This window comes from Heloderma suspectum, chromosome 2 (genome assembly GCF_057233095.1).
Source record: "Heloderma suspectum isolate Gila_16-S chromosome 2, 16-S_ref, whole genome shotgun sequence".
Lineage (NCBI taxonomy): Eukaryota > Metazoa > Chordata > Lepidosauria > Squamata > Helodermatidae > Heloderma > Heloderma suspectum.
Window position 1 is genome coordinate 139,572,548 of NC_139459.1, and position 21,192 is coordinate 139,593,739.

Here is a 21,192-nt window from a genome sequence, read left to right on the forward strand (position 1 = left end):
AAAGAAGGGTTTTCACCTACATACAACCACTTTTTACATGCCCTTCTTATTTTTCTCTTTGCTAGCTTAGATTTTATCAAAATATCAGGGAAATTGTACAGATGCACTTCCTGGTTTGATGAAAACCCATTGTGAATAGACACTTTTCATTTATGTACAAAGTACAACCAAAAAATCAATCCATTGCTCTGCAGTGGACTTCATGCCCCCAAACAGCATCCTAAATAGCACCTTACCATTAGACTGTGAAGCAACTGCCTCAGGCAGCAAATGCTGAAGAGCACAGAGTAGACAGAGCTGTGTGCACCACATGACCTGCCCTGCCCTGGAAGATGCTTTTGCATTGCCACTGCTGAAGTAAGGTTTAACTACCAGTCTGGTCAGTTTTTCTACATGGAATGAGAGGAGGCAGCATCTTGTCCTTTACCTTGGCCAGCAAAATGACTTTGCCTCTGCCCTCCACCCTCACCCCTCTTTAACTCTTGGCTTGACCAACAGCCCTATAAGGGGCATCCCACCTCCATACTTAGGCTCTCTTCACACCTGAGGTTTTTAGCAGGATCTTTCTTCTTTAATCACTGGTTTCCACAGGAGCTTTAGATGATGCAGCTGCTCTCCTGCTGCTATCTCACAACTTTCCTTCCCTCTTCCCGTGTTAGCTGAGAATAGGGAAAACCCGGCATTTTCTGTGCTTGCGATTGAAATTGTCATTTCCTGCTCTATATTTCCTGCTCTATATTTCCCCTTTAGTGCTTCGTGTGGGTGTGTGCTGGGTGGTGTTGAATCACATTGTCATGACAACAAATTGGTGGGAAGGGGGGGCAGGTCACTGACCGGGCTTCCAGTGACAGTTTGTGCCTCTGTCCCATTCCACTACAGGTTCCGAGATCCCCTTGAACACAGCAATGCTTACTTCTGAGTAAACTCATTTGCTTTAAGGCTTTCCTTTCCTGGGAGTAAGTGCCACTGAAGTCTGTGTGGCTTGCTTCTGAGTAGGCATGCATAGGAGTGCACTGTAAGTCTACTTAGAGTAGCAGTCTGAAGGTCTCCCATCCCCTTCAGTGCATTAACTTTGAACCTCCCCCTCCCATTGACTTCACTGACAGCTTCTTCTCCCTTTTGCTCACCAGACTGATGGGCTTTTTTCCTCCTAGGGTGGATGGGGGAGTCTCCCTTCAGGAGAAAGCCTTGACAGTTAGGATTTCAATGGGTATTAAAAGTGCCTTTTCTCCTCCCCTGAATAAATTCATCATGCAGAGCTTGGAATGGTCATTTTTAATAGTTTCCTTTAAAAAAATACTTTTTATTCTATTTTTTATCTTTATAAATGAAATAAACAGTACCAACAGCCTAGTCATTATCTACAGTTTCCAACAATACAGTATTCTTAGGAGGCCACGGCAGTGATGAAAAGGGGAAAAAAAACAGGAGGAGGAAAAGGAAGAAGAAAGCAAGAAAGAAAAAGAAAAAATATTAAAAAGTTACTTAAAAGGATTAAATTTAAATTCCATTACAGACAAACTTCAAATACCATTCATACACACCTATAACATTGCCAATATTACAATTCAGTACAGCATAGATAATCAACCTTACATTCAATATCACATCATCAGTCTTACAGCAAGGGAGCAAGCCTACAATTCATTTCCAATAACCATATATTGCCCTTCAGTTAACGTATAATAGTAAAGCTTAACAATTTAATCAGCAAAAAATATTACTAATCAAAGTCTCATAATAATTATAGTAATAATAATAAAAAGGAAGGAAATTAAAAAGGATAAGTAATAATAATAACAACAAATCACTAATAAATGTTATGCTATCTATATTTTAGATAGTGACATTTCTAAATCCATATATGAATGTATACATATCTATACAGACACAAACAGGAATTTTATTATACAGTATATCATGTCTAATGTAAAAAAAGAGGAAGTAAGAAAGAGAGAAAAAAGGGGGTATATGTAAACAGCCATCTGGACTGGCATACTGCCTGGACCTTATAACCCAAACCGAATTGAAAAGTTCCCAGCTTATGAGGCTGGGTAAAATGTCTCCTGTGCCTTACTCTGAACGCCAGCTAGCCAAGCCTCCGCCATTTCATGATTTAAAAACTTTTTCATCTGGCCTTCAAAAAGAATGCAAAATATAGCAGGAGATTTGATATGATATTGCAGATTCATTTGTCTTGCCTGTTTTCTCCCTTTGGTAAATTGCCTTCTTTTGTCAGCGATTTCTTTAGTGTAATCCGGAAATAACGTAACTTTGTCTCGTGTTGACCCCCCCCAAAAGTTCTCCCACTTCTCTTGCCAAATGCAAAATATGATTTTTTTGTAGAAACTCTTGCAAATTGAACTATAACAGTATAGGCAGTCCCTTTGATGCCACAAGCTGGACCTGGAACATGGTATGCATGCTCAATATCGAGTAAATAATCGGATGGCAGAGCGAGTAGCTCATGCAGAAATTTATCCAAGAATTTAGACAGACTTATATCAGCAAGTAAATCTTTGATACCAAGGATATGCAGATTCGCTCTTCGAGTATATGCCTCCAGATGGGAAATTCTCCCAGACAGGATATTATTGGAGGCATGCATAGCCGTCTCTTGTGCAGACACCTGGTCTTGGAGAGCATTAACCTTCAATTCCATCTTTTGCAAAGAGCTATTAATTAAATCCACAGCCCCTTGAAGGTTAGTAATAGAATCTTGGATTGTATCCAGCCTCTTAGCCTGTTCTGCTAATGGAGAAGACAAAGTTTTTATCAGAGCCAGCAACTCCTCTACATCTCCGGCATCTCTAGAAACCTTTGCCAAGGAAGGGGTTGGGGGAATTGGCGGTGGTCCCACGGCTTTTTTCCTTCCCCTTGATGCTGCCATCCTCCTCTTCCATAAAGAAAGCAAGTAAGTATAATTACAAACAAACAGTCACTTCAACAGATTTTGCAGGTCCTCGGATATTGTTGGTATTTTTAATTCATAAATACTTTTGGAGCTCGTCAGCCCTGAAGTCTCCTAATTGCATAGGAGTTTCCAAACAGCTTTGAGTAGATGACGCTCCGGAAAACTGACCTTAGAGTCCAGCTCTTCTGCTGCTCCGCAAAAGGAGCTGTTCTTCTAAGATCTTATCCAGATGGTACTCTAGCTTCCCGTTTTAATTCCAGGGGAAGATGAAAAGGTTTTTCAACCTTTTAAAAGCTGTTTGAGGAGGCATCCCACGGAGCCCCCGCAGGACACTTGCCAGAGCGACATGGCTCCTACCGGAAGTCCAATAGTTTCCTTTTGAGGTGTGGAGTTGTTTTAGACAAGGCAGTAATGCTGAGGTGGTTTTCCATAGTACTCCCTCCCACCTAGCCAGCCACAATCTCTTCTCCTAGCCCACCTTGCAGGGTCGTTGTGAAGCCAGAATATGGAGGAAGAGCAACAACAGTGAGGGGGGGGAAGCAAGCTGGGTCTAATGAAGGTGTCCCCCATGAATCAGTCGCCCGGGGGGGGCTGCTGCTAGGGATGGCTTGGTGCATTGACTGTATACAAATCTGTTTGTGGCTTTCTTATTTCTGTTGTTGGGAACCGGGAAATCGGTATACCCTTCAAACTCAGTAGCGCAAGCAATACACTGCATTTAATTCCATCACACACTGAGATATTTAGCAGAGAAGGACTAGCAGTGCCAGCAACCTCAGGGTAAGCCACTGAGAAGACTCACTCTCGCTCAGAGGAAGGAGGGGATCAGCTCCCATAGCCTGCTACCCAGATCACTAGAGGGGCTTCCGACTTACCTCCTGCTGTGGAGAAGTGGAGGGATGGGGCGGAGCCATCGATCATGTTACAGGAACCAATGATCAGGGGAGGGGAGGGGGCATGGGGCCAGCAGCCCCCTTCTGTCCTGATTGTTCCATGCAATTCGGCCCAGCCATGAAAAGATATAATGCAGAGGGACGAGGAACGGTTTGTAGTGGAATAAAATGCCAGGTGTGAAGGGAGCCTTAGGGCATCTCTACACCAGCCTAAAATCCTGCATTTAAAACTGGGATTTCTGCTTCCATTTTAAATGCAGGATCACACCGACTCCCTTTTTCATCCACTTCCTTCTCCCCCCCACCTCCTTCCCCCCTCCTTCTCCGTGTACCTGAGTCTTCCATTATCTTTCATTGATCTCACTCCTCTTCTTGCCACTTTTACTCTTTCCATGTAATTTGATAGCTCATTATCTGTGATCTGTTTAAAAATGGAACAGGGCATTTAGTGCAGGAGATGCCTTGAATTATCACGACGTCATGTACAGAGCCCGCAAACTTCAATGAAGGAGCATTCTCAATTGCAGGATAAAAGCTCAGTGTGAAGGAGCCCGTAATCTCTCTACCACTCCCTCCACCCACCCCCCCGCCCACACAATGGAGCATTTCTTGCAATTTGTATAGCCAATGCAAAGACGGGAAAGAAAGAAGTTTCAACTTGTCTATTACAATCTGTCCAGTTAATTGTGGTGTCCATGTGTCATTTCAATCTCCAGGAAGCTTTGCCAAATACTGTTGAACTTTTCCATGCATTCTCCTATTGTAAGCTAATAAATGCCAAATCCACTCGTCTGTTTTTGGATCAATCTGAGACTTCAGTTATTTACAGAACCAATCTTTTAAGCCATCAGTGCCACTTTTTGAAACCAAATAACTTGACTTTTGTTACGTACCCATACAGTAGAGGAAAATGAAACGAGATGGGACTTCTTTGATGGTGGCCCCTGACATTACCCAGTGAGACAAGCCTAGTACCAATTTTGCTATCTTGGCAGCGTGGGGTGAAAACTTAGTAACCCAGACTTTTTCAATGTTCCAATATCTTTTTAAGTAGTTTTAACATCTTCCATTGTTGCTAATGTGCTGCACCTCCTTCCTGGGTAAGGTACTTGGGAGAGTGGTGGCGTCTCAGCTGCAGGCACTCTTGAATGAAACTGATTATCTGGATCCAGCCCAGATTCAAGCCCAGTTTTGAGACAGAATCAGCCTTGGTTGCCCCGATTGATTATCTCTGTTGGGAGAGAGACAGGGGAGTGTAACCATTATTTGTTCTTGAACTCTCAGCAACGTTTGATACCATTAACCACAGTATACTCCTGGACCACTCCATGAGTTGGGAATTGAAGGCACTGTTCTACAGTGGTTTGGCTCATTTGCAGGCTGAGTTCCAGAGAATGTTGGGTGACTGTGCCTCAGCCCCATGGCAGTTGAACTGTGGGGTGCCACAGGGCACTATCTTGTCCCCCATATTATTTAAAAGCTATATAAAGCTGTTGGGAAAGGTAAATGGATTTGGGGTAAGGTGTCACCAGTGTGCTGATTATACCCACCTTTATTTCTCTGTGGCATCTGAATCGAGAGGCTGTGCACGTTCTGAATATAGTTATGGCTTAGATGAGGGCTAATAAATGGAAGCTCAATCCTGATAAGACAGACCTTGTGTGTGGGAAGTTCCCAGATCCAGGAATTAGGCAGTTTGCCTGCTCTGGATGGGGTTGCACTCCCTCAAAAAGAACAGGTACACAGTTTGGGGGTGCTCCTGGATCCATCTTTGTCGATGGAGACTCGGGTGACCCAGAGAATGCATTACCAACTTCGGTAGGTCCACCAACTATGCCCGTTTTGTATGTATATATGTGTGTGTGTGTGTGTATATATATATACACACACACACACACACTTCATACGTATGCACTGAAATGGATATATTCACATCTACATAGCCAATTTTTTCCTGTCAAAATTTTATAATAAAAAATCAATTTTAAAAAACTACACCTGTTCTTGGATAGGGACAACCTAGCCATGGTGATCTATTATGCACAGAGAACCTCATAATATACGAATGTAATGCACTCTATGTGAGGCTGCCCTTTTGCCTGGTTTGAAAGCTGCAGCTAGCACAGAATGCAGCAGCTAGGCTGCTCAGTGGGACACCCAGCTATGTTCACATAACCTTTGTTAAAAGAACTACACTGGCCTCCTATTAGCTACCAACCCATATTCAAGGTTATGTTGTTGACATACATACAAGCCCTAAACAAGTTGGGAACAGGATACCCAGAAGATTGCCTTGCCTTGCTGGTCATTCCAGAACCAACAGGATGTTGCCACGTAGTATCTCAAAGGTGGGCCTTCTTGGTAACAGCACCAACCCTCTGGAAAACCTTCCCCCATGCAGTTTGGGTGGCAGAAAATGTGGTACACTTCAAACGCCTCCTGAAAACCCACTTGTTAACCTAGGCTTTCTCTGGCTTGTAATTAATTGCAATTGATCATAAGCTGCTCTGTCTTACTGTTCCCTGTATTGGCATGTATTGCTATTGTAGATGATACTTTTAATACTGTGTTTTGTTACTGTAGTTGAAATTGTTTTTAGTAGTGTATTTAAATGTGATTTTTAATATTTACATGTGAACCGCTTATAATTTTATTATATTAAATGGTATTTAAATACTATTAATAAAAAGTTTTAATTTTTCAGGTTTCAAAAGTAATATAACAGAATGCTTGGACCTGCCTGTCTGACCACCTGTGTTCTTGATCCCTGCCCTTCTTGGCTGATTACAAACAATAGATCTGGCCTGAGGACCTGGGTCCAGGAAGCCATCAACACTTCCTTGAGACATGGCCAACTACCAATCTCTTTAAAAGAGACAGTGATTCAGCCTCTCTTGAAGAAGCTGGGGTTAGATCCAGAGAACCTTAACAATTTTAGACCAGTGGCCAATCTTCCATTTTGGGGCAAGGGGATTAAGTAGGTGGTTGCTGGCCAACTCCAGATACTTCTGGTGGTACTGATTATCTGGACCCATTTCAGCCAGCTTTTAGGTCTGGTTTTAGAGTGGAGACTGCCTTGGTTGTCCTGTGGGATGAACTTTGCCAGGAGAAAGGCAGAGGAGCGTGTCCCTATTTGTTCTCCTAGATCTCTCAGCAACTTTCAATACCATTGGTCATGGAAGCTCTCTGAATCGGGATTTGGAGGCACTATTTTACAGAGGTTCCACTCCTATTTGGATAGATGGTTCCAGAAGGTAGTCCTATGGGGTTATAGTTCTGCCCTTTGAAGACTATATTGTGGCTTCCCTCAGGGCTCTATTTTGTCCCCTATTTATTTTTAACATCTACATGAAATTGCTGGCGATAGTTGTCCAAAGGCAAGTGTCAACACGCAGATGACAGCCAACTCTACCTCTCCTTTTAATCAAATGCAGGTGAGGCAGTGACTGGCCTGAACTGGTGCTCAGACTCAGTAATAGCTGGGTAAGAGCCAATAAATTGAGATTCAACCCAGAGAAGACGAAGATTATGTTAGTAGGTGGATCATCTGTCCAGTTAAGTGGCATTCTAGCTGTTCTAAACGGGCTTGCACTCTCCCAGAAGGCGCAGCCTGGGGATGCTTATAGGTCCAACTCTGTCACTTAAGGCCCAAGTGGCTTCAGTGGCACAAAATGACTTTTACCAGTTTCAGCTGATATACCAGCTGGACAGAGATAGCCCGGCTAGTTATCCATGCACTGGCAGCCTTCTGGCTGGGTTATTGCAGTATTGTATATACATGGGGCTACTTGAAGATGGTCCTGAAAATTCAGTTAGTCCAGAATAGAGCAGTGAGGCTGCTTACTGGGACTGGGCGTTTCAAACATATTATTCCAGTGCTGCAACTACATGGGTTGTGAGTTGGTTTCCAGGCCCAATTCAAAGCATTGGTGCTGACCATTAAAGGCTAAATGCGTTAGGGCTAGTCCACCTGAAGGAGCGCCCTCTCCCTTATGTTCCTGTCCAAGATAGTTCTCGAAGGCTTTTCTCCAAGTGCCGCAACCAAGAAGCTGCCTCTGTAGTGGAATGTGTGTGGAATGCCCTTCCCAGGGAGATCCACCCGGCATCTTCACTGCATACATTTAGATGTCAGGTTAAGACCTCCGCTTTAAGAAGGCATTTAATCCTTAATCTGTTGCTTATTAATTTTACTGCTGAGTCCTTGAGTGTTTTTAGTATTTTTAAAAATGTGTTTAATATTGTATTATTTGTTACTTTGTTGTTGTTAGTTTTGATTGTAAACTGCTCCAAGGATTTTGGGCAGTTTACAAATCAAATCAATAAATAAATATTTGTAAAACCAACAATGTAGTATATAGGCCAGGCTCACTTGTGTCAGGTGTGGGATGTGCACCAAATGTAGGCCAATGCACATGCAAGTCAGCACACCTCACAGAAAAGGTGCAACTATAGCACAGCTCCAGAAGAGATGAAGCAACAGCCCCAAGCATTCCCTAGTGCCACCAACTGTCTAATGATGTCATACCCAAAGCATAACAATTGATGGGGGTCTAGTGGACCTGAAAGAGTACTTTCTGTTGAATTAATCCAAGTCTCAGCCCTGGAGAGGAGGATTTAAAAGTAAGGCTGTGCACGGACCCCCCCCCCCCACATTTCTGAGGCTGATGCAGCTCAGCCTGCTTTGGACCTCTGAATCGCATCCTGCTGAGCCATGCAAGCTGCCCACCAAGCAAGCCCCCTGCTCCTTCCCAGACTCATCGCAAGCGCCCACAGCTGTTGGCCTCTTAAAGGGAGTCACCATTTTCTTTTAAAATGGCAACTTGTCTAATTCCATATATTAAATGTTGAGTAAACGCCGTAAAGCAGTCAATTTGCACATTACAGGCATAAATGGGCCACTTACATCTGTAATGTTGCTTAAATGACTGCCTTGTGGCCACCATTTGCACAACATTTGATACACAGAAACAGACAAGTCACCATTTTAAAAGAAAATGGTGACAAAAGGCTGACGGTTGCTTGCACTTGCAATGGGTCCAGGTAAGGAGCAGGGAGCTTGTGCAGCTCATTGGGCACACATGGGAGCAGCTGCTCGACAGGCACCCAAGAAAGCTAGCAGCGAGGCCAGCTGTCTTGGCATCAAAATCATCCGGATCAGTCCAAAGCGATTTGGATCAATCCAATACCCTTTGGACGGATCCCAACCCACTTCAGATCCAGACTGATTCGGGCCAAATCACCCCACCACCTCAGAATTCGGATCTGAAGCAGTGCACAGCCCTATCTAAAAGCCGCTAGTGCTGCTTTCCATTATAGTGACTGTGGGGGCGGGGGAGCACACTTTAATATATTTTAATTCACTCAATAACCAACATTCTCTGGGCGGATTATGAACTAAAAGACTAAAATGCCATACAAACAGTTAAAATATCAAATATTAAAAATTTAAAGAATGCAATACAATACAAAACATTTAAACTCTCTATTCCCACCCAGTTGCACCTGCAAATTTTTCCTGAGAAATGAAAAATTTCTCACCTCAGCCAATTTATTCTCAACCCTTCTAAGGTTCCAGAAGAGTGGTCAGATCTTTGTACGATTTTGTAAACTGATCAGAATCCCAGTATTTTGCCTCAGGTATGTTTTTATAGCGATGATTTACAAATCTGAACAGCTGGGATTAAACTCTGTCATTCCTAGAGACTGAAACATCCAGATAAAGGACACACCATCATTCCAGTCCATTAAGATTTGTTTTTATTCTAAACCATTATTTACAATGGACAAAAAACAGAAGGTTAACTTTATGTAGATATATATAGATTAATTAAAGTAACCTTCCCCAACCTGATGCCCTCCAGATGTGCTGGACTACAACTCTTAGCATCCCCCAGCTGGGGGGCACCAGGTTGGGGGAGGCTGAACTACAGAGATTACTTGAAATGCTTGAGTGTTCATTTAACAATGTATAAAAAACTAATAAAACTGACTACAAAACATGTAATGTATTATAATTAGTTAACATGATATATGGCCCTCTACTTTTTTATTAATGCAAACATTACTATTTTTAAAGCAAAACATAATCTGGATTTTAAAATAGCAGAAGTAACAAGTATTCTGAATGACAAAACCAAACACAAAAAAGGCAATGTGTACACAGAAACAAGTTGTGCAATTTAGGATTAAAATAGACTGAATTTAGGTGGATTGAATAAGACCAAATTTGTTGACATCTAAGAAGTCCAGCATTACGGGTTTGTGAATCACTTAAAACACAGGAATCAAAACAAATCCAGGAGGTTGGCTAAAGAAGCAAGATGATAAAGCCACAAGTCAGGACATACACATTTATTAAATCCCACTGAAATCAAATGGGACTTGAAAGCATGAACCTGATTGACGAGTTTGCCAATCTGAAGCCCCTGTTATTTCTATTATGTTTAACTAAGCTCTGATTCCAACCTTACTTCAATTGTGATGTGGCCCAGTATTAATCACCAATAGTTCTAAAATATTTGGATTTGGCCTCCTTGTAAGTTTTAGTCACAGTTGAAAATAATAGGTAGCAGTTCCTAAGTCATCCAAACAGGTCTAAATAAATAGTTTAATGGAGTATTCACAGCAACATCACAGGTAAAAACAAATCCTGGACAAAAAGGCTTCCATGTAAAAGATTCATCCCAGGATAACATGATGACTGCTGCCAGGCAGCTGCAAATAATAAAAAAACAGACTTTAGACTTCTAAAAATTGCAACGTAACAGTATTTGCTCCCTCTGTAACATCACAATCCTTTACACTGTTGTGGTAAGGCAGCAGCACATGTGACCCACTGTAAGAGTTCCACGAGTATCTTAGGGCACAATCCTATGCATGTTTAGACAGAAAAAAGTCCTACAACTCCCAGCATTTGCCAGCCAGGCACACCCAGATTCTGTCCAGCAAATGTCTGCCTATAGAGCTCCACTGTGGAAAAGAGGGTTAAGGAGTATCTGCAGTGGAGAACTGGAGGACCGGAGAAGTGTTAAGAACCCTCTGACTCTCCCCTGCAAATACTTCCCCTCCCCATTAGCACAGGGAGGCAAATACATAGTAGAAAACCCTGTGTTCCTTGTAATATGTAGTCCCACACTCTATTTTTAAAATAAAAGAATGAAACCTACGAATAGTATAGAACAATACTGGTGGTAACTGGCTTCCAGTTTCTGGCACACCTCTGAGGGTTCATTCAGATACTTAAGATTCCTCCAGACAGGGTAGCCACATGAAAAAATCTTGCAGCTTGTCAATGGTACAGCTGCCACTTCTGAGTAGCAATAAATATACATTCAAGCAGTGAAAATGTGCTTCTCTGTGCATATGAATTGCTGCTGGGGACTGGCTCCTGTAGCCATGCATGCATTAGCTCAGTATTACCTGTTCCACAAGATTGTCTGTTGATCCATAAGAATGAATTTCAAGCATCTGAACCAGCCCCGAGTCACACCAACGTGCCATAACTGGATTTTGTTTTAGCCTGTTAGAGGCACACTAACAGCCAAGTAATTGTTAGCAAAAGAAAGAAAGACAAAGCTGAAACATTATCAACACTTACTGTAGAGCCACAGTCTCACAGGCCAATATTGGAAGGATATGGAAAAGCATCTTGTGCCAAAGGCTGACATTCCGTGTACCACGATGACTGCTGATGATAACTGAATGGAAAGGCCACTGCAGAACTGTAGTAACCATGCATTGGATAGGTCTGGGCAAAGTTAAAGCTTTGTGATTCCCCAACACCAAAAGTCTGTGAATAAAATATACTGGACTGTGTGTTATACACTATGCTTGCAGCTGTAGATATGCCAGGAGTCAGCCAATGCATTTGATAGGAATTGAACTCCTGGTATGTCTGAGTTATTGAGTGAGAATTGCTATCAGTTTGACAGAAGTACCAAGAGTAATCAGGATACACTGTCTTGCATATGTGCACAGAAGAACTCTGCATCTGAGATGTTTCCTCAAGATACTCGTTTTGACTGGAAACAGAACGTTCAGCAGTTTTTTTGGTATTTTCACTGAAAGATGGCTCAGAGTACAAACACTCCAGTTCCACGGACTCATTTACTTTTGTCAACACTGAGGAATCTGAATTATATATGGGTGCGTAGTTGGGAATCTCAGATTTCCCCCCATTTCTATCGGGTTCTGGAGATAACCTACTCGCTGTGCTACATTCAGGCATTAAATGTGAATCATTTCCCAGAACATATGATTTTAAGTCATGGTGCTCATTTACTGTGCGCAACAAAGAACTACCACCATCTAATTTTGCCACTGAGCTTAGAGAATCTTCAAGAGATCTTTGTGGTGACTGAAATTTCACTGAAGATACAGAAACACATTTGCCTCTACCATAGCAGGCAAAATAGTCCTGGTCATGTTCTTTTGCGCTCTGACAACTCCTGCTGCTCTTGTTGAAGTCTTTTAGATCTGCTAGATTTTGCTGACTTGCTAACATGTCTGAATTAATGAAACTTGAACTGGAGGCATTTGGTGAAGATGCAATACATTCAAAAGGATAAACAGCTTTCAAATCTTTTAACTGTGAAGGTGAGATTGGTGACCTTTCTGTTAAAACCTTAATGTTTTTATTCCAGGTATTATCTGTTAAAATGCTTAATTGTAGTTCTTTGCCTTTGGGGAAATTATATTTTCCACTCTTTCTGCAAAACAAAAATCAAATTATTTTTTTGCCATGTTTTACGTAAGTTTTGTAACATCAGAATATTTATTAGTATTTGGGACTTTACTTGAAGAGACAGCAGTATAAATTGTATTTATGTATTTGTTTTTAAACATTGGCTTGATCCATATTTATAACCTTGTGATATACTATAGATGAATAGTAACATATGTTTGCAACAGCATCTCTATTCTACAATTATCTTAAGTTGTAGAACTGCATATTTTGCATATTTTGTCAGAGAGGAATAAGCTGTTCTCAGTACAGAAATCCTGTTCTGAGCCCACCTAACATCTAGGCATTGGTCATCATGGTCAAATAAAAATCTACATGTATAGGCTTGATCTGTACCATCTTTATCTCTCAAGATGGGGTGAGTGTGTTTGTATTACATATAAAAAAATCACACTTACATGTATAGACACTGTTCAAAATGTTATGTCCAACACCCAGAAGGCAATCTTAATCCATCACAGTATGTAGAGAACATTTGCACAGAACTAATGTTTATCCCGCATGAAGAGGGATTTTTTGAAAATGGAACTTAGCAGATGGAATTTAAGCAGCTAACTCAAGAAAAACATAGAAGGGCAGATTGCTTACCTGTAACTGTAGTTCTTCAAGTGGTCATCTATGCATTCACACCTATGGGTTCTACGCCTGCGCCTCTGGGAACATTCTAAAAGCTGAGACACCTTTTCAATGGGAACCCAACCCCACTCTACTGTGCATGCTCAAGGGGCAAGGTTCTGTTTTCCTGCTCAGTTCTGAGACTACCAGTAATCTATGCAGAAAATGCAGAACTGGTAGCAGGGATGGAAGGTAAGAGGGAGGATAAAAACCAGCACTTTAAATTGGGCTCAGAAACAAATTCAAAGCTACTACTGCTGGTTCAAGACCAGTGATATATGATCTCTAAAGCACACACCAAACAATCTGGCTGTCACATTTTGCACTACCTGTAATTTCCAAACACTTTTCAAGGACAACAAAGCAACTAGCTTATAGCAGAGTTGGATCATAGTAACTACCCATTTCACAAGCTGTTGGGAGGAAATGGGATAACCCTTCTTTGGGATGTTGTAAGAAACGAGCAGGCCTAAGTGATGGGGAAGGAAGCAGCAGCAACGGAGACAGGAGCAGGCAAAGAAAACATCAGGGCCTGCTCCAGCTGGCCTATCCCCACCCCCAGGGCTAACTGACATCAACTGCCCTGTGGGAAGGATGAAGGAGTGAGGGAAACAGGAACAGGCAAAGGGAACATCAGGGCCCATGCCACTTGGATGCCCATCATCCCCAGGCTGACATCAACTGTCCTGTGGGAAGGAACATCAGTGGAACTGGTTGTGATGTTCAGTTTTGTTTTTTGAGCATACATTTCTTGCTGTATCTATTGTATTTTAGAAATCTTTTAAGCCATTTTGAGGACTCATCAAAAAGTGCGATATAAAACTAATAAACTCTTGTGATAGAGAACAGTCCAATTCTTGTAAAAAGTGAGAGCCTGACAAACTTTCAGAGAGTGAAGAGCAGCCTCCACCTATGAAGAGGAGTTAAGGAAAAAGATGAACCACACAACAAAGATAACCAATCTGAGCATACTGAAAGGAACAACCTCAAAATATACTCCTAGACGCAGGAAAAAGGGTTGATACCTTGCAAAGCCATGAACTGGAAAAAATGAGCCCAATTCACCACATAAGACCGCCTCACTGGGGGCTTCCTAGCAACCTCAAATACTTTGGAGATGTCCAGTGATAACTGCATCCTGGGAATATCCATGAAGCCATTAAACAGAATGTTTGTAGGTCTGGATGGTGAATATGGCCCTGGGATGGGCAGTCTGGAACTTTCAGAAGCTCAAAGTTGGACATGCACAGAAGGGTCATAATCAAAGGTTGGTTCAGCCACCAGGGGGTCACTATAATACAGTCTGCATCATCCTGTTGGATCGTCACAACTATTCTAGTGATCAGCAGGAATGGGTGGGGGAGCAGGTAAGGGAACAACCCTGTCCAGGAATACACTAACATAGTCCACAGAGAGTTGCCATCCATCCCTGCCCTGCTTCAGAAGTGCTTGTATTGACAATTCAGAGAGGCAATTCAAACAGGTCGAATTTGAGGTGTGTCCGACTTCCAAAGGAGTCAACGTGTAACCCTGGGGCCAGCCTCCAATGGTTCTGCCAAAAGGCCTTAGATGCTTATAAGAGAGCAAGAAGATGGGGATGGTGTGGAGGACTCTAGAGTGAACCAGCTGGAACATGGGGTTCCTTAATAGCTGGTGGCAGCTTTCAAATCTCCAAGCCATGGGATCAGATTCTCAAATCTTGCTCCAAATATGGTCTATTGGGTGGTGGGTTTTGGTCTCCAACTGCTGCATCTGGTGGTGATGTGGACACAATGACAGAGGAAGAAGAAACAAAGTGAGATTGGTAATCCTACAGATCAGAGGATGGCTATAACTTGGACTGCTCGACATGGCCATAGCGGGGCAGAGGTCTTCAGTACAGAGGCCTGCATCTGAACACATGAGGATATGGCAGGTGCGACAGAGATGGTCTGGACCAAAGCAACAGAAAGTTGAGGAGGTTTCAGAGAGTTGCTGGGAGGGTAACCAATGTTACTGGTACCAACACTGTCGGTGTTGCTGGGTATGATCGCTGCTGTGATCAACTATACTAATGTGGTATCGAAGTAATCGTCAGTACCAAATGAGTGACTGTACCAATGAAGTAGATGTCACTAGAATTGAAGTCATCATCAGAACTGAAAAATATACTACCATTATTGGTGTCACATAAGATGAAACAACAAGCCCCTATAAGAGGACCAAACAGATTATTAGTTATGGGCCTGGCCTAGGTGAAAACATGACATAAAAACCAGACAGGCATCTGAAAGCAGGGAGGGAGGAAGCTGACTGAATAGTCCAAAACAAGGAATCCCACAATGTGGGTGCCATCAGCAAGAAGGTCCCATCCTGTGTATCCACTAGCCATACCTCAACTGGTGATGGGATATCAATAAAGGTAGACAGCTTGCTTACCTGTAACTGCAGTTCTTTGCAGTGGTCATCTGTGCATTCACACGTATGGGTTCTGCACCAGTGTGGAGCCTCAGTTCGGGAACCTTCTATAGCTGAGGCGTCCGTCCACTGTGCATGTCCCTAGCGGCTTCCTGCCTACTCCCTCAGTTCCTTGAGACCAACATTGTGGCCTCAGAACTGAAAGGGAACAAACAACTTCAGTACCAAACATCGAACTCAACCATGACACCAAAGAGGGGATGGTAGGTGGGTGTCTGAATCCACTCAAAGAACCACAGTTACAATTAAGCAACCTGTCTTTATTCTTCATGGTCTCTGTGCATCACACAAATGGGCGAGTAACAAGCTGACATGCCAAAGGTGGGTCAGTGTCCTAAGTAAGTATCAATGAAAGGACTGTGTGCCTGAAAGAACCATCAGCTCTAGCCCTGACATCAAAGTGATAGTGCTGGATGAAGGTCAATGATGTAGACCATCTTGGCAAAGGTGTGAAAGCACTGTTCTTCTGCTGAAAGCAACAGACGTCACCATCACTCAAGTAAAATGTCATAGAATCATAGAATAGTAGGGTTGAAAGGGGCCTATAAGACAATCAAGCTCAGTGCAGGAATCCAAGTCAGAGCATCGCTGACAGATGGCTGTCCAGCCTTGTCTTGTACGCCTCCAGCATGGGAGAGCCCACTACCTCCCTAAGTAATTGGTTCCACTGTCGTATTGCTCTAACAGTCAGGTTTTTCCTGATGTTCAGCCAGAATCTGGCTTCCTGTAACTTAGGCCATTATTCCGTGTCCTGCATTCTGGGATGATGGAGATCCTAGCCTTCCTCTCTGTGACAGCCTTTCAAGTACTTGAAGAGCGCTATCATATCTCCCCTCAGTCTTCTCTTCTCAAGGCTAATCATGCCCAGTTCTTTCAGTCTCTCTTCATAGGCCTTTGTTTCCAGTCCCCTGATCATCCTCGTTGCCCTCCTCTGAACCTTCCCCAGCTTGTCTGCATCCTTCTTAAAGTGTGGTGCCCAGAATTGGACACAGTACTCCAGATGAGGCCTAACCAGTGCTGAGTAGAAGGGAACTAGTACTTCCTGGGATTTGGAAGCTATGCTTCTATTAATGCAGCCCAAAAGAGCATTTGCCTTTTTTGCAGCCACATCACATTGTTGGCTCATATTCAGCTTGTGAATGACAACAATTCCGAGATCCTTTTCGCTTGTAGTGTTGTTGAGCCATATATCCCCCATCTTGTAACTGTGCATTTGGTTTCTTTTTCCTAGGTGCAGAACTTGGCATTTATCCCTATTAAATGTCATTCTGTTGTTTTCTGCCCAGCGCTCCAGTCTATCAAGATCACTTTGAGTTTTGTTTCTCTCTTCCCAGGTATTAGCTATCCCGCCCAATTTGGTGTCATCTGAAAATCTGATCAGCATTCCCTGTACCTCCTCCTCCAAGTCATTAATAAAAATGTTGAAGAGCACTGGGCCCAGGACTGAGCCCTGCGGTACCCCGCTTGTTACCTCTCCCCAGTTCGAGAAGACCCCATTGATAAGCACTCTTTGAGTCCGATTCTGTAGCCAACAGATAGTTATTTCCTCTAACCCACTTTGAGCTAGTTTGCTCATCAGGATATCATGGGGCACTTTGTCGAAAGCTTTGCTGAAGTCGAGGTATATGATGTCCACAGCATTCTCACAGTCCACAAGGGAGGTTCCCTGATCAAAAAATGAGACCAGATTCGTCTGGCAGGATTTGTTCTTGACAAATCCATGTTGGCTCCATGTCCATGGATCGGACCTGATAACTCGAGTCCAACTAACTTGTAAGCCAACATATGGTTTTTACCACCCAGGATGTGAAATGCTACAAGGAGAGGACGTCCACCTTACAATGTCCACCATAACATACAAACAGATGAGGTGACTTGCAGAACGATTTAGTCCTGGCCTTGTAGAAAGCTAATGCCTTCCGGACATCCAAGGTACGCAGAGTCGATTCCAAGGGAGTGGAAGGAAACGGAAAAAACACTGACAGGACGACATCCTGGTTAACATGGAAGTCGGATACTACCTTCAGTAGAAAGTATCGGGACATAGGACTACCTTGTTTCTGTGGAAAACAAGGTGAGGGGAATCCACACTAATGGCACATAACTCACCACCTTGATGAGCAGAGGTGATTGCTATGAGGAAGTCTTAACTTCCATGAAAGAAGCTGTATATCTAGTGTGGCCGTAAGCTCAAACAGTTTTGATGATAAAGCTTTAAGGACAACAAAAACACTCCAGGGCAGTAGCATCACATGGATTGGAAGCAGTACGTTGCAAACACCTTTGAGAAACCTCTTAGTAATCAAATGCAAGAACACTGAAAAATCCTCAACAGGAAGGTGGACAGAAGAAATAGCTACTAGATAAACATGAAAAGATGAAAGCATGAGACCTTTTTTGAAGAGGCAGAGTAAAAACTCTTCTCTGGATTAAGCTTCAGTTTATTACCACCCTTCTTATCCTTCACTGCTCCCAACCAATAGTTCAGGTCTTCCATTACCTCCCTCGAATCTGATGAAATCTCCCTGTGATTTTGGTCCCATTTCCATGTAATGGTGGCAAATCGTCAGTTAATTAATCAAGCCACAATCTGCTGGGGTTGCATGCTGCCGCCATTTTTAATATGCAACCTCTGATCAGCCCAAGTAGAGGTTGTTTCATGACATCCGAACCAGGACACTCAGGGTTAACTGTGAATTAAATGACCCAAAGTTAACCTAACAACTAATTTTAGGTTAACTTTGGGTTGTTTAACCCATGATTAACCTATAGTTGTTCTGGTTCAGACATCACAGAGTAACCTCTGATTGAGCTCACTGGAGGTTGCATATTCAGAATGGCAATGGCAAGCAACCCTGGCAAATCATGGGTTAATTAATGAACCAATGATCTGCTGCCATTATGCATGAACCAAGTCATAGTGTACAGTTGGGGACAATCTGGGTCCATGCAGGACCTCAAAGACCGAAGATTTAAGTAGCAGTCCTGCAAGACCATCTTCTGGGACCTGTCTCCCAGAAAATAATCCCTGTAAAACAGAGCCTCTGGCCACATCTATATGGGGCTTTTACTCCGGTTCTACTCCACCCCCAAATCCATAGTGTCAGATGACACACACTGCTCTCCGTAGCTAGCCCAGCATTTCTTGCCCTAAATCCGTTTCCCCCCCCGCAAACTCATTTTATGTTGGATTTTCCTGTCACAGCGGCTTCAGTGCTGTTCAGGAGTCTGTGTGACCTCAGCTGGCTTCAGCATGGGCTGGTGGAAGTGGCGCTGATTGGCAGAAGGCAAAGTAGTGTGGGGTGGGGGCATGGGGAGAGCAGAGGGGTAAACATGTCTACTTGGAAGTAACTCATTGCCTTCAGTTCCACTTCACTGCCTCTCACTTTAAATAATCGAGCTTGGGGGTGGGGGAGCCAGCCCTGTTTTAAAACTGTGCAGCTATGAAGGAGCACAGCTGAGAAATGGTGGCTGAGTCACTGCCTCTCACTTTAAATAGTCATTCAGCTTGGGAGTGGAGATGGGAGCCAGCCCTGCTGTTTTGAAACCGTGCAGCTACGAAGGAGCACAGCTGAGAAACAGTGGATGCCTGTTGATTCGAACCTCCACAGCTAAGAAAGGGCGGATAATTTCCATGAACATGTATTCAGAAGCACTACATTGAGCCCATGTTTGTATATGTGTGTGTGTGTGTGTGTGTGTGTAAGTCTGTTGATTGGGCAGTTAATATAGATCAAAGACTATGTGCTAATTGCTCTCCTCCTTGCCAGCTCCACGCTCTCTGCTCTCAGCGCCTCTTGCACTCCTGCTTATTCTGCTCAGTCTCCGGGCAGCAGCGCTGCCTGCTTGCCCTCCTCATAAATGTGTGTATGTGGGTATGCAGGGTTTGTTATGAACATCTATTCGTAAGCAAGTCCTCCACTGCACTTCGTTGAACACGCGAGGGATGGGGAGCAAGCCTCCACTCATTGGCTGCCCTGCACCTATGCAACTGCTGACATTCATTTCTACTTGGGGCGGGACTCACCTACCCCACCCCAACTAATGCAGCTTCAGTTCCTGTATACTCTTCAAAAGCGGAGGAATACAGCACCACGGGTACCGTGGAAAGAGCTAATTCGATTCTGTGAAAATGCAGATTTTGCCCAAATTGCTTTACAAAGCGTTTCTATTTAGATTGGCCCTCTGAGTCCCAAATAGGCCAGGCACACCAGCAATACGGTTTATGGTACTGAAACTGGTTGGAAGTTCAGGAAAAAGAAACCCAACAGAGATGCATTCCCATTGTCAGCTAATGGCGAAGGTCATCAAACCAGGGTGACCAAGGTTCCAAAACCAGATCTGAAATCGGACTAAAAGGGATCCATATAATCAGCATAATCCAGAAATAATTGAAGCTGTGCCACTGGCCAAATGGTTGAGCATGTTGCCCTAAGAAAAGCTAATTTGAAACTGCAAAATAATTATTAAATTTGGATAATTATTAAGTTCGGAGAAAAAGAGGGCTTTCTTTCAGTGAGTCAGTTACTACTCTATTTAAGATCTCAATCCATCTGGCCAGTTCCCCTTCTATCTGATTCATGATAACTGATTTACACTGAAGAGTCACCACAATGCTGCAGATCAAGTGATGAGCATGGGCATTTCAACCAACACTTTGAACTTAGGACTTCTACCCATGATAAATCAAAACACCTTTTTGATGTGAAAGGACCACCACCCTCAGAGATTATTAGAGCAACCAAGGCTTGACCCACAAAATTTCTATGCTGGCATGACTCAAATGAAGTCAAAACAAAATAAAATTAGGTCTAACAGGCATTTATTCGTTTACTGTTTTACTGATTTATACCTCAAGTCTCTGTTAGCTTCTTTTTCATGTATCTTTGTGGTTGTCATCAATGAAGCAGCAACCTAAGAGGTTAAAAGCAGCAAAATAAACTGAAGTTTATTATGCTCAATGTTTTCTTTAACAATATTCTATACATGATTTGTTTGTGATGAAAACAAATTTACATTTCTGTTTTACTAGTCACCCTAATGCATCTTCACAAGGATTAATGACTGTTACACAAAAGCAGTAACAATTGGAAAACATTTTGTGTTTAAGGATAAGACTTTAGATTGGATCTTCCAAAAGGAAGCTTGCAGAAGTAGACTTTCCCACCCCCACTCCACCTTCTCCACTGAAGACCCATATAATCTGCCCCCCAAAGGCTTCAAAGGGCCAGAGGACCCCTCCTCTAAAAAGGATCAGATAGGGCACAGCGAATCCCTGAAGGAGGGGAAATTGTCCAAAATTAAGTGGACACATCTTCTGCTTATAGGTCTAGGATCCAACCTTTTGTGTTTACAGAAAGGATTTTCCTACTGAAGAGTTAAAGACTGGATTCACACGACACCTCGCCATAGGCAACCAGCCATGGATTGTTGTGTTGTCCAAATCCAGAGCGTTCTCCGCAAGGTATCTTAATTTTCAAGAACAAGCCACCCTTAAAACCCACGGCTTCTTGTACAGCTGTTCATTGTGGGTTGTCCTGTCATCCCAACCTGGAAGAGTGATTTTATTG

At 43.0% G+C, this 21,192-nt stretch overlaps 2 protein-coding genes across 2 annotated transcripts in view; one reads left to right on the forward strand and one right to left on the reverse strand.

Moving 5' to 3' along the window:
* The window catches only part of LOC146352841 (uncharacterized), a 13,294-nt gene extending 6,671 nt beyond the window's left edge, over positions 1-6,623 (forward strand). Inside the window, exon 2 of the mRNA XM_084835029.1 lies at positions 6,512-6,623. Within this exon, the coding sequence (XP_084691155.1) occupies positions 6,512-6,555 (44 nt within the window). The 3' untranslated portion in view covers positions 6,556-6,623. The remainder of the gene's footprint in view (positions 1-6,511) is intronic.
* Positions 6,624-9,543: 2,920 nt separating this feature from the next.
* TEX15 (testis expressed 15, meiosis and synapsis associated) overlaps positions 9,544-21,192 on the reverse strand; it is a 78,790-nt gene continuing 67,141 nt past the window's right edge. The window contains exons 8-10 of the mRNA XM_084835023.1: positions 20,475-20,536; positions 11,405-12,515; positions 9,544-10,521 (exon numbers count right to left, since the gene is read on the reverse strand). Of these exons, the coding sequence (XP_084691149.1) occupies positions 11,420-12,515; positions 20,475-20,536 (1,158 nt within the window). The 3' untranslated portion in view covers positions 9,544-10,521; positions 11,405-11,419. The remainder of the gene's footprint in view (positions 10,522-11,404; positions 12,516-20,474; positions 20,537-21,192) is intronic.